Genomic DNA, 12205 nt, shown 5'->3' with positions numbered 1-12205 from the left:
ATATTTCTCTCTATTCTCTATCAGGAGAAATGCGATTTCTCTAGATGGAAAGTAAGAATTTTGTATACTCTCCTCAGAAATGAGCAACACTGCACTGTAATAGAGATTACAAGGTGCTATCAGTTTTTTACGTTTTATAGAATAAAAACACAGAACATTTTCTACAATTACTTTAAACACTCTGATGTATGATAAAATATTTTTTTTTAATGTATTTCATTACATAGGAAACAACAGAGCTTGCTAACAACACAGAAAAGCTGGTCTCTTCTGTTTGGCAGAATCTTTTTTTTCTTTAAAAGAAATTAAAATTTTGCTACTTCAGTAAACTGCATATATTTTAATTTGCAAACCCTGTCCAGAAGAAGTTGTATTGTATGAAGTAACCTTAAAAAATAAGGAAAACCAAATGCTTCTAGGTATTAAAAATGGATTAACAATAAGTTCAATATTCTAGCCTAAATAATATAAATTTAGCACCAAGGCACGGAAAGCCAGCAGAAGGTCTTGTAAAGAAAATACTGTTTTTTTACACCTAAAAAAACCCAAAACCTTAATATTCTACTTCTTTACTACTAATTAAAAAAATAAAAAATAATCAAAGAGATTATTTTGTATAATGAATAATGGGATTACTCACATTATCAGAGAATGGCGTGTCTGAATGAAAATCAATGGAATTTAATTGACTGACAGACTCATAAAGATGGAGTAATTTTAATTTATTGGCACAAAACTGTAGCAATCCTTCATCAACACACTCAAGCTCTATAAGGTAGAAGGAAAAAATAAAGAGATATATTTAACAGACTGATAAAAAAGGCCTTTCTTTCATTAAATCTCTTAATATTACATAATTCTTTGATGTTCTATTTTATTAAATATTGGGATGCTTAAGCTATAATGGATTAAGAAGGCAAAAATAATTTTTCCCGTCATGGCAAATGTCTAAATTTTTTAATGAAATAAGGTGCTCTAATAGAAGGGGACGTTAAAAAAAAAAAAAAGAAAGACTGAAGAAATATTTTAGTCTAGTACTCAAATTTAAATAAATGATTTGGAAACAGGTTTGAAAATGTTCTCCCTCACCCCGTCAATCATATGTTGTCTATTATGCTCACACCCTGAGGAAGGACAAATAGAAAGTTGCCTGCCTCTTCTTATTATCATGGTCAAAGATATTATAATTCGACCAGAAAATGTGGATTGTGACAGAGGTATCCTCAAGAAAGGCTGGCAAAAAGTAGAATTCCACTTAATATCCTCCATCAATCAGGTTTTTTTTCAAGGTTAGTGCTGGAAAAATACTCTCTGTATAATACATATGATAATTTAAATATTTATTTCTAATACAAATGAATACTTATTCTCTAAAAAGGCAGACACTGAAAACTCCCAAGAACTCTGATATGGGATATAGCAACATGGAAGACTGTCCAAGTTCTTACAGCCATAATAAAACTTAGCATACTAAATACTTGACATTTTTAGGAGTCTCATTTATGGGTAGAACTTGGAACTAGTGATGTTACAGAACTCTGACAATGGTGTCTGGTTTACTCCCAGCCTAGTGCAAAATAATTTTTAACTTAATAAATTTTGATATTTTTTAAGGCCTTAGGATGGGATAGGGGGACTTTATCAGTGCACTATACTTTTTGAAAGAGGTATTTCTAACAAGCTGTATGCATTACAGGAGTTTACTATTTACCAAGAGTCAGCTTTACACATGTGTTGGAAAAAAAAATTCTCAAAATTAGGATGCTTGAAGTCCTGAAACAGCATATTACGACTTCTCTATTAAGTGACTCTAAGTTGGCTTAAATATAATTAAATACACAGCTGGTTTCATATTTACACAACAAGCAAAAAGTCATGACTAGATGAAGTCACTGCATCACACACTACATTTTTAAATGATGTTAGGAATTCAGAATAAATTAAATTTTTCTAGCTCGGCTGGACAGAATGTGGAGTTACAAACCCACAGTTATAGATGTAATTCTTTTCCAGACAAATACATTCTGAACAGTAACAAACAACCAGAAAACTCAGAACTGGTCATGTAATCATAGTCTGTGATTTTGGAAGCCCTAGTTCCGTTCATGAAGGACATGGATGAAAAACTGTGGATTCCATACACTAACAAAACATAAATCAAAGCCTAGAATTTTTTTTTAATCATTATCATAGTCAAAACAACATTACTTAAAGTTAAATAAGACATAATGGCAGCAAGAGAACCTGGCTGTTTTTTGCTTACCACCAGTCATCTCGTCCCCTCCTGCCAATGGCTTTCACAACGCTCTACAGCTATTACCACAATAATCACTTCCCATCATTCTATACTGATATCTTTCCTCCCAGTAGATGGAGTCAAACGAAAACTATTTACAGTAAGAAACAGAGGCAACATATTCAGAGAAAGCTCAGAGGAAGATCAACAGCATACAGGGAATTAAAACAACAGGGAATTAAAAAGTCCCCAATACTAAAGGTATGAAATAAGTTTCCTTCTTTCTTATATATTATTTCCACATTAAAGTAACATGATGGGGAATTCCCTGGCAGTCCAGTGGTTAGGACTCTGCGTTTTCACTGCTGAGGGCACAGGTTCGATCCCTGGTCAGGGAACTAAGATCCCACAAGCCGTTCGGCCTGGCCGAAAATTTAAAAATTAATTAATTAAAAAATACAGTAACGTGATGGCATCATAAGCAGTTAATACTTTCTATCGTCAGAGTTATAAAATTTGAGATGAGACCATAACCTCCAGTCAGTACAAATCCTATTACCTTGATTTTGTAAAGTGTCCATTAACGTCTGAGTGATGTTTCTAAGGCAGGAAAATGGTAAACGTATGCTTGCCAAAATGCTTTCCAATGCCTAGAAGAAAGATATGGAGCAATTCTCATAATTAGAAGGCAATGATTTTGTTCTTTAAATTTTACATTTATGCCTATACTTTCACTACCCCAAGCTTCAAAGGGAAGCTCCATTTTTAAGATGTTTTATTATACTTACCTGAGGGTTAAAGTTGCATCATAAGTATTATGTAATCAATTTCATGTCATGTCAAACATGGTACAATGACAGAAAGTCCAGACTGAGAATGAAACAACTTAGAAGGCTATTGATGTTCAACAGAATGGCCAAGACAAAACAGAAACAGAGATAAAGGTATTCACCAATAAGAGTCTGAATAAGTGTATACTCTATAGGTATAAATGAAAAGCAGATACTGTCATTGTCATGTCAATAATAAAAGCAGACAATAACTTAATTACTGCTATATTACTGCACTTGAGCATGGCTGGCTGAATCCACAGGCCATGCTAGATATGTATGTGTGTATATATATATATATATATATATATATACACACACACACACACACTCCCCACCTACCCGCTTCCTACCCACTAGTAGATATTTAAGAGTGGTTATCATCAGTTCCAAAATCCCTCTTCATGCCTAAAGAAGCAACAATCAGAATCACAAATGGGTCAGACACAGCACCTGAAGTTCCTACTTATCTGTTCATATCAGCACATTAAATTGGATTTTGACTGATGAGATTAAGTAGTCTAAAAGGTAGGCTAAGAATGTGGCATGAGACAAATATCAGACTGTAACACAACAACTCTGTGTGTCTGTGGAGGAGAAATGGGCGTAGAGGGCGGCTCAAGAGGTTGGTCCGGCCTATGATGAGGCAACTGGGTGAAGGATATAAAGAAAGTGACCAAAGAGGCAAATACCCTGGAAAATGTAATCTGCCTCTGTTCTGTCTACTATCACACAAGCTAGCAGCTGGCTCACTGTCCTATTATTCAGTCTTCCAAAGTCTAAACTGGTTTCTTTTCCCCCTTAACTGTTGTAAAACAATACACAACTTTCACTGTTAGGTTGTCTAGTATTTTTAATAAAATTCATAGCTTCATACAAAATTCAGTAGTAGAGTAAAACAAAAAAAATCAAGAAGACAGTGTGCACTATGCTGAAGTTTCCCAATTTCGTTGTTCCACGATGTAAGATAAGAAAGATGGTATCAAAATGAGAACTGTGTGGGTTATGAGCTTCCTTTCCACGACCGATGCCCTAAACTGCCTCTCCACATGCCCACCTTCTCACAAGAGTCCCTTTAATAACGGAGGCTGCCCTGAGGAAGATGAGAGCCCATGAGTGCTGTCAGTGGAATGGAAAACTCAATTAAAAGTCAGAGACTTGCCTGTTGTACAATAAGATGATAAACAGCGTTTTTAAAAAATGACTGCCGAAGTGAGAAAGTGGCATGGACATATATACACTACCAAATGTAAAATAGATAGCTAGTGGGAAGCAGCCGCATAGCTCGGGGAGATCAGCTCGTTGCTTTGTGACCAACTAGAGGGGTGGGATAGGGAGGGTGGGAGGGAGACGCAAGAGGGAGGAGCTATGGGGATATATGTATATGTATAGCTGATTCACTTTGTTATAAAGCAGAAACTAACACACCATTGTAAAGCAATTATACTCCAATAAAGATGTTAAAAAAAAAAAAGACTGTCACAGTAGAATAAGAGGGATAGAAAGAAATTAGTATTCACTAACATCCCACTACTTTAGATGCTGTGCATTATGAAAATGACATATTTGGTAAGGTCCCTGTTTGAAGGAGCTTAAAAGAGGTAAAGAGGAAAAAGTTGGGGAGCTTGACTAATATACACGAAATAATTAGAAAACAAGCATAGTCGGCCCTCTGTATCCATGGGTTCTGCATCTGCAGATTCAACCAACCATGGATTGAAAATATTTGGAAAGAAAAAATTCCACAAAGCTCCAAAAAGCGAAACTTGAATTTGCCACACACTTGCAACTATTTACATTGCACTTACATTGTATTTACAACTGTTTACATAGCACTTACATTGTGTTAGGTATTACAAGTAATCTAGAGAGGATTTAAAGTATACAAGAGAATGTGCCTAGGTTATATGCAAATATTACACCATTTTATATAAGGGACTTAAGCATCCTGAGATTTAGGTATCACAGGGGGTCCTGAAATCAATGCCCCCGAGGATACTGAGGGACGATTATAGTCATTAGCTCTCTGGTTCTGATTAAAAGTAGAGCTCAGAGGCATCCATGAGGATTGATGTGTCAGGTAAGAATTTATAGTTAGAACCTGAGCAGCATTATGAGGGACTTGGATAGGAGGAGAGTAGGAGTAATATAATGAGTTACCGTATTATAAGCAGGAGCCTGGAAAAGGTAACCAGTCTGACTATATCATGAGAGGCGGAGGCTGTGGAGCTACAAGGCCTCTTCCACAGTATAAATGCGAATGTCAATTAGTACTTTGAGAAGCAATTTATCATCAACTAGTACAGCCAAAGCTCATACCTAGCAATTCCACTCTTACACATGTGCACCAGCAAAAATGTACAAGTATAAGCACACTATCATTGTTGTTAATAGCAAAAAACTAGAAACAAGCTAAATGTCCAGTGACAGGAGAGTGAACAAATAAATGGCAGTCACAGAGTGGAATTCAGATAGCACAGTACATGAGTCAACTGCAGCTGCAGGCAGCAACGTGGATGAGTCCCAGAAACACAATGCTGAAGGAATGAAGTAAGTCACAGAGGAAGACAGAGTGTGACCCCATTCATATAAAGTTCCCAAAAAGCAGAAAATGCATCAATATGTTTTAAAGGAGCCATACAGAAATGCTGTATCTGTAAAGAAAAGCAAAAGAGAAAGGAACACAAAATTCTGAAGACTGGTTACCTTAGGGATGGGAGAAGGGGACGGGATGGAGGAGGGACGTGCAGGGCTCTTCAGACTTCCTGGTAACATTCTGTTTCCTAAGGTGGGTGGTCACACACGTCGTTGTCTTATTATTATTTAATTTGAATATACGTTATGTATGGGTTTGTTTATGTGTATAAAACACATGTGCTTCCGCATATGGTAATATTACTTAATTAAAGAAAGAAGAGAGGAAAAAAAGAAACAATAGAAGCTTCCACATGGGAATATAAAAAAGGATGAACAGGAATGAAAACACAAAGGAAGATTTTAGCCTGTCATGTTTGGAGGGAAATAGGAAGAAAAAGATTTTGTTAAGAAGGATATGTACTAGCTACTCAGCAAGAAAGTTCATTTATTATATACACTTACTTGTTTTTTGGTTGCAGGGTACTTAATATCGAGAATTAATTCCTTTATTTCTGTTTCAATCAAATCTAGAAAGAAAATTAACCAAAGTAAGATTTTCACTTTTATGACAGTTAAACTTTATTCTGAAAGAAAAAATCATGTATTTGCAATATCAGTCAGTCTAAAGGATTTCTGGGTTCTCGCGGAAATCATTGTTTTATTGTTACCAATTTTAATACTCCCTCGATGGCACATTTCATCCTCCAGAGTAATTCCAGTAAAAACTACACATGATTACTTGTACCTCACCTCATTCCAAAAAAGGAGCTGAAATAGCTCATAAATGCACTGAAGTGTTTTGATTGTTCCATTTAGAATATTCTATTAATTTAAAAAAAATGACATAACAGTTTGCTTCATTTTTACTGAAGGACACCTACCAAGATTGGGAGATTTTGCTTTCAGTAAGGCTCCCAGTTTCTTCACTAAGTGCATGTCCTTGGCTCGTTCACTCTTCTTATCACTAAAACAATAAATACAACAAATTCTTACAGAATGTGAAACTGTTTTCCTTCTAACTTTGACACGCTCCAGATTTCTTTTTCCTTGCTATTCTTCCTATTTAACTTTAAAGGTTATCAGTCTAATCCGAAAAGAGAACAAAATGATAACTATGAAACAAAGTAAAACTAGTAGCAAATAAAGGACCAGGAAAAGTTAGCAGAGGGACACGAGTAAGCTGGCACGTGATACAACTTACCTCAATGCTAAATGGAAAGGGACATTTACTGTTTTCACACTTCCAGACACTGGATCAACCAGACAGATCTGGTAAGTCTGCGGCTGCCAATTCTGACTGGTAACGTTATTTAAGCCCATTATTTTATAGCCAGGATACAGAAGCCTGAGGAAATCACATACCAACAGGGTAAAAATCTTAGAGAAAGGAAAAATGTTACAAGGTGCTATTATTACAGCTTGGGACCCCTACATTATTATCAACTCAGAAGCATTCGTAAGGCAAATAAATACTGAGACCAAAAACATAAGTAAAGCAGGACCCAACTAGCAGGGTTCTTATACCTTGTTAAAATGTGCTAGAAAATTAAATGAACACAATCAGGCCTAAGCTGCAGTGGTAAACAAAGCATTCACCTCACTCAACATCATCACCAGGGGAACCGGAAAGAATCTTTCCTTTCGAGCCTCCACAGTGTAAGTAAGGGCTGGGGACAAATGACAGCACCAAAGCTGACTTTAATTCAGTAGCATATCACGGCCTCTTCAATCAGATTCCTTTGCTCTTAAATACTTAATCCTTAATTATATACCAGGCACTCGCAGGAAAAAAACGTAATAAAGGACATTTCAATTCTCAAACAACTTGTAATCTAATAAGTAGCTTTAATAAAAGCTTTACTCTAACAAAAGCATTCCTTTCTGTAACCAGGAAAAGGCCCGGCGTTTGCAGCTTACCTGCAGTGCTTTCCCACGTTGAAAGCGCCTACTCTAGGGCCCTGCTGTGTGCTCCACACTTCTAAAATGCCCCTCCGCGGTGCATAGATCACAAGGAACTGAGCTACTCGACTTGGACCCTGAGGACTTCCAAAGGGGGAAAAGTCCACCTTTTCTGGCACTCTTTCGTGGAGGTCCTCTACAATTTGGATCCAACCAGTCTGTGCATCTCGATACCCTTGGAGACAGAGGAAAGGAAAGCTACTTAGTTAGTTACGTCATCTAGGTTTAGCAGTAGCCTCCTGAAGCACTCTGGGATGTTTCTGGCGGCGAGGCGGGGAGCCTTAAGAAAAGCTGTAAAAGTACATTATAGGGGGCTTCCCTGGTGGCGCAGTGGTTGAGAGTCCGCCTGCCGATGCAGGGGACACGGGTTTGTGCCCCGGTCCCGGAAGATCCCACATGCCACGGAGCGGCTGGGCCCGTGAGCCATAGCCGCTGAGCCTGCGCGTCCGGAGCCTGTGCTCCGCAACGGGAGACGCCACAACAGTGAGAGGCCCGCGTATCGCAAAAAAAAAAAAAAAAAAAAAAAAAGTACATTATCGGGTGGGACGGAGGGAGACAAGAGGGAAGAGATATGGGGACATATGTATATGTATAACTTATTCACTTTGTTGTAAAGCAGAAACTAACACACTATTGTGAAGCAATTATACTCCAATAAAGATGTTAAAAAAAAGTACGTTATCTTTTTATTATGAAATACATTAAACAGAAAAGAAGATAATAATTATGATAATACTAAATCACCAAGTATTAAAACTTCAGATTTTGCTATATTTGCTTCTGATCACTTTTATTTCTTTAAGAAAAAAACAGTTATCCCGGAGGCTTCGTGAGCACCCTTCCCTCATCTCATTCCCCTCCCTCCCACTTTTTAAAAAATTCTGGGGAGGTTATCAGGTTCAGACTTAAAAATACAATTAAAATATAAGAAAAAGATCAAATTGGTTCCCTGCTATTCAAGTCCCTGGGTGATGTGCAGACAGAGGGAAAACACGGACTGCAGAGAGATGGGAAACAGCTCCAGCTTGTGAGAAGAAAGATGCAGTTGACACGTCTTCCACTTGAGGGCGGCCCCTCTCACAGGCAACTGATCCCTCTCTTTCCAGTACAGGGAGGAAAACGACAGACTGCACCAGCTGCAGAAGGACAGGCAACAATGGCAGCGATAAGATCGCCATAGGGGATTTGGACCAGCTGGTATATATTCTGGAAAAGTCTTGCTGAGAACACACCCTTGATGTTGTTTCAGAAGACAAACACCATTTCAGGGAGAAATGATGTATCTGCAGCATTAAAACCTATTTCTAAAGACACTTAACCATGTGGCAGGTAAACACTGCAGGAATTCTCTGGCAAGAAGGTTAATAGTGGCCTCCTGGTCCACAGTAATTTAATGCCCTCAAATCCATTATTCCTCACAATGCTAAAAACAGACCAGATTGCACCAAAATTGTGATTTCTAACCAGTAGTCTGAGCTGACATGTTGCTATTCCAGGTAACTTCAAACAATGCATTCTTCCCTCCTCCCTGGTCAAGGAGATTTTATTTTACTCAGGTTGACAATGTGCCTAGATATTTTCAAGTCTCCCTTATAGTTAAGTTTGTCCACGTGACTAAGTCCTGGCTAATGTATTGTGGAAAAAGCTCGGCAAGACTTCAGAAAGTATCTTCAAAGTGGACTAAATTGTCAGTCTTCCTTTCCCCTTCTTCCTTCCTGGGATGCAGATTAAAAGGCTACACCTTCAGCAGCCATTTGAACCATGAGGTACCTTTGCATGGGGAAGCTACATGGAAGGAGACTGAGTTCCTGAGGACATCACAGTGACACCATATCAACCCTGTACTTGGCTCTATTGTTTGCCACTAAATGCAACTTCTAACTGACAAAGTTCCTGAGACACTTAAGTGAACTGACCCAAGCACGTAGATATGGAAGTCAAATGAGAAAAAAATGAATTTTGCTAGGTTTTGCCATCTTAAATCTGAAACACTTGCCTTGGCATTCGAGGGGGCAAGAAACTGAATTCAGGAATTGACAATGACAGTGAAAACTGAAAAGAGGTATGTAAGGAAGAGGTTAAAAGTGCCTGAGTTGGTCAAACTTAAAGGATATATCAGTTAGACTACTGGATCAAGTGTTGCTGATCTGAGTTTATGGTTTAAACAAACAAAAAGCATAAACGTAAAGAATTAAACACTGTTATCAACCAGAAGCTGAAGAAGGATAACACTGTCCAACTGCTGGGGTAGAAAGCAAATTAACTTTTTTTTCTGGATTTTTGTAAGAAAGTACCTTTCCACATGCGTATTGCAATTCCTCTAGCTACGTCCAACAAAATAATTCTGCCAAAATCATCTGTTACTGCTGCCAGCGTGTTACATGGAGACAGACATATACTTTCACCATGGCGTCTAGAATCTGGAAGTCCAAACCTGATATTTGAAAGAAAACAGAAAGCTCAAATCAAAGTGCAATCTAGAAATACATAAAAGAATAATGAAATGCATTAACAAAATAGGCTGAATCTGTTTTTATATAAAGAAATATGAACTTTCTATGGATTAATACCTAATTTATTAACTGATTACACCACACTTTGCAATACAAAATGCATAAGGAAATTTCTTCTATTACAAAATAAAAACACCTAGGTTTTATTTCAGAGATTTTCTATATAGATATCCACAACCTATTTTCAGAGAGTCTCAAGTACAACTAGATTTCCTTGATTAAGTGATACATCATAGGAAACAATACCCTCACAACCAACTAAATTTTAGAATACTCTGCTCCTACACAGGCATCTGTGTAGTTCTGATTTCTGATCTATTCTCTTTTTTTTTTTCTAGCTATCATATCTTGCTGATACCAATGCAGGTACAAGAACGTTCCTTCTTCTAAATAGTTATCTGTAAACTGCTCTTGGTCTATTATTAATCTTATTAGAACTGTGAGTAAAATAAAAGTAAAGAGGTACTGAGAAAGGACCAGAAGAGCTCATTTTGAAAAAAGTCCCTGCGACAAAGTACTCAAACTTTGTTACATCTCTTTGGATGCATAAGGGCCATTGGGCTTATTTCTTGATTCTTGGGTGACCTTAGAAAATGTGATGTGTTATAACATACTTTAAGATGGAAAAAACCCTGGAAGATGATCTTTAATCAATTTTAATAACAGATAATTAGTTATATCTCTTTAGTTGAAGAACATCTAAAAAAAGGAGGGGAGGTTTCTAGTTCCCTTTCTATTGGGTGATAAAAAATGATTTAAAAACAGAATCAGGCAAAAATCATACTGACTCCCCACAAAACCTGACAAATCCACTCAGTATCCTACAGCACTGCTGAAGCAAGCAAGGAAGCAAAGCCGGCATGTTGAAGAGTGCTTGGATGCATGGGACCCCCCATTTTTATTTATTTATTTTTTAAAGAAATCACTAAGTCCTTTTTGAGTTTCTATAGCTTAATGACAAACTAAACTTTTTACAGAAAGAAATCCAACAGCTATCAAAAAACCAATTCTCCTGCAACTTAAGCTAAGTGTACAGGTGTTTGTAGAAGAGCACACTCAACACATACATACTGAGCCCCCACTACATGACAGGGAGACAGCTGTGATAAAACAGGCAAGATAGCTTAGTCCTCGTGGACTTTACATTCAGGTGGAAAAAACTAGCCCCACATTGGGCTTCCCAGGTGGCGCAGTGGTTAAGAATCCGCCTGCCAATGCAGGGGACACGGGTTCAAGCCCCGGTCCAGGAAGATCCCACATGCCGCAGAGCAACTAGGCCTGTGCACCACAACTACTGAGCCTGTGCTCTAGAGCCTGTGAGCCACAACTACTGAGCCCACGTGCCACCACTACTGAAGCCTGTGCACCCAGAGCCCGTGCTCCGCAACAAGAGAAGCCACTGCAACGAGAAGCCCGTGCACCAGGACAAAGAGTAGCCCCGGCTCACCGCAACTAGAGAAAGCCTGCGCACAGCAACAAAGACCCAATGCAGCCAAAAATAAATAAATAAAATAAATAAATAAATATATATATATATATAAAAATTAGTCCCACATTAATGACTTTTAGAAGCTCCAAAGACTCAGGAAATCAACAAATCAGCTAAGCACACAGAAAGACCATTAATTCAAGAGCGCATTCCTAAGAATACTAAAATGTGAGAAGAGCACGACAGACTTGCCTTACAGCTAATGGGGTAGCTGGTTCAACCTTGGGTTTTTGCTTCTGCACAGCTTCTTCTTCATGCTTGCTTTTCCAACCAAGCCAACCACTGGAAAGAAAGCAAATTCAGACTAAAGCCAGGGCTTCCAGAGTTTTAAACTGCAGACTATCAAAATATAAGTTAAAACCTAGTGAGATGCAAATTAGATCATTTAAATTGTGATGTAATTACCTGGCAGCATTAAATAAAGCAGAAGTGAGTTTACTTGCCACTGCTAGTGCAACGTGAGATAATAATGGTTGCGTGCTTCCCTGAAAAACAGAACATTTGAAAGAGAAAACAACAGCTGACAGATAAACAAAATATA

The 12205-nt window shown here is 37.8% G+C and overlaps 1 protein-coding gene across 1 annotated transcript in view; it reads right to left on the bottom strand.

The window, feature by feature from the left end:
- The window catches only part of RAB3GAP2 (RAB3 GTPase activating non-catalytic protein subunit 2), a 90167-nt gene that overhangs the window by 26737 nt on the left and 51225 nt on the right, over positions 1-12205 (bottom strand). Inside the window, exons 11-19 of the mRNA XM_067729718.1 lie at positions 12070-12149; positions 11857-11946; positions 9957-10096; positions 7621-7837; positions 6905-7048; positions 6585-6667; positions 6166-6230; positions 2796-2886; positions 641-768 (exon numbers count right to left, since the gene is read on the bottom strand). Of these exons, the coding sequence (XP_067585819.1) occupies positions 641-768; positions 2796-2886; positions 6166-6230; positions 6585-6667; positions 6905-7048; positions 7621-7837; positions 9957-10096; positions 11857-11946; positions 12070-12149 (1038 nt within the window). The remainder of the gene's footprint in view (positions 1-640; positions 769-2795; positions 2887-6165; positions 6231-6584; positions 6668-6904; positions 7049-7620; positions 7838-9956; positions 10097-11856; positions 11947-12069; positions 12150-12205) is intronic.

This window comes from Pseudorca crassidens, chromosome 2 (assembly GCF_039906515.1).
Source record: "Pseudorca crassidens isolate mPseCra1 chromosome 2, mPseCra1.hap1, whole genome shotgun sequence".
Lineage (NCBI taxonomy): Eukaryota > Metazoa > Chordata > Mammalia > Artiodactyla > Delphinidae > Pseudorca > Pseudorca crassidens.
Note: the sequence above shows the minus strand (reverse complement) of the source record. Positions and strands in the feature narration are given on the sequence as shown.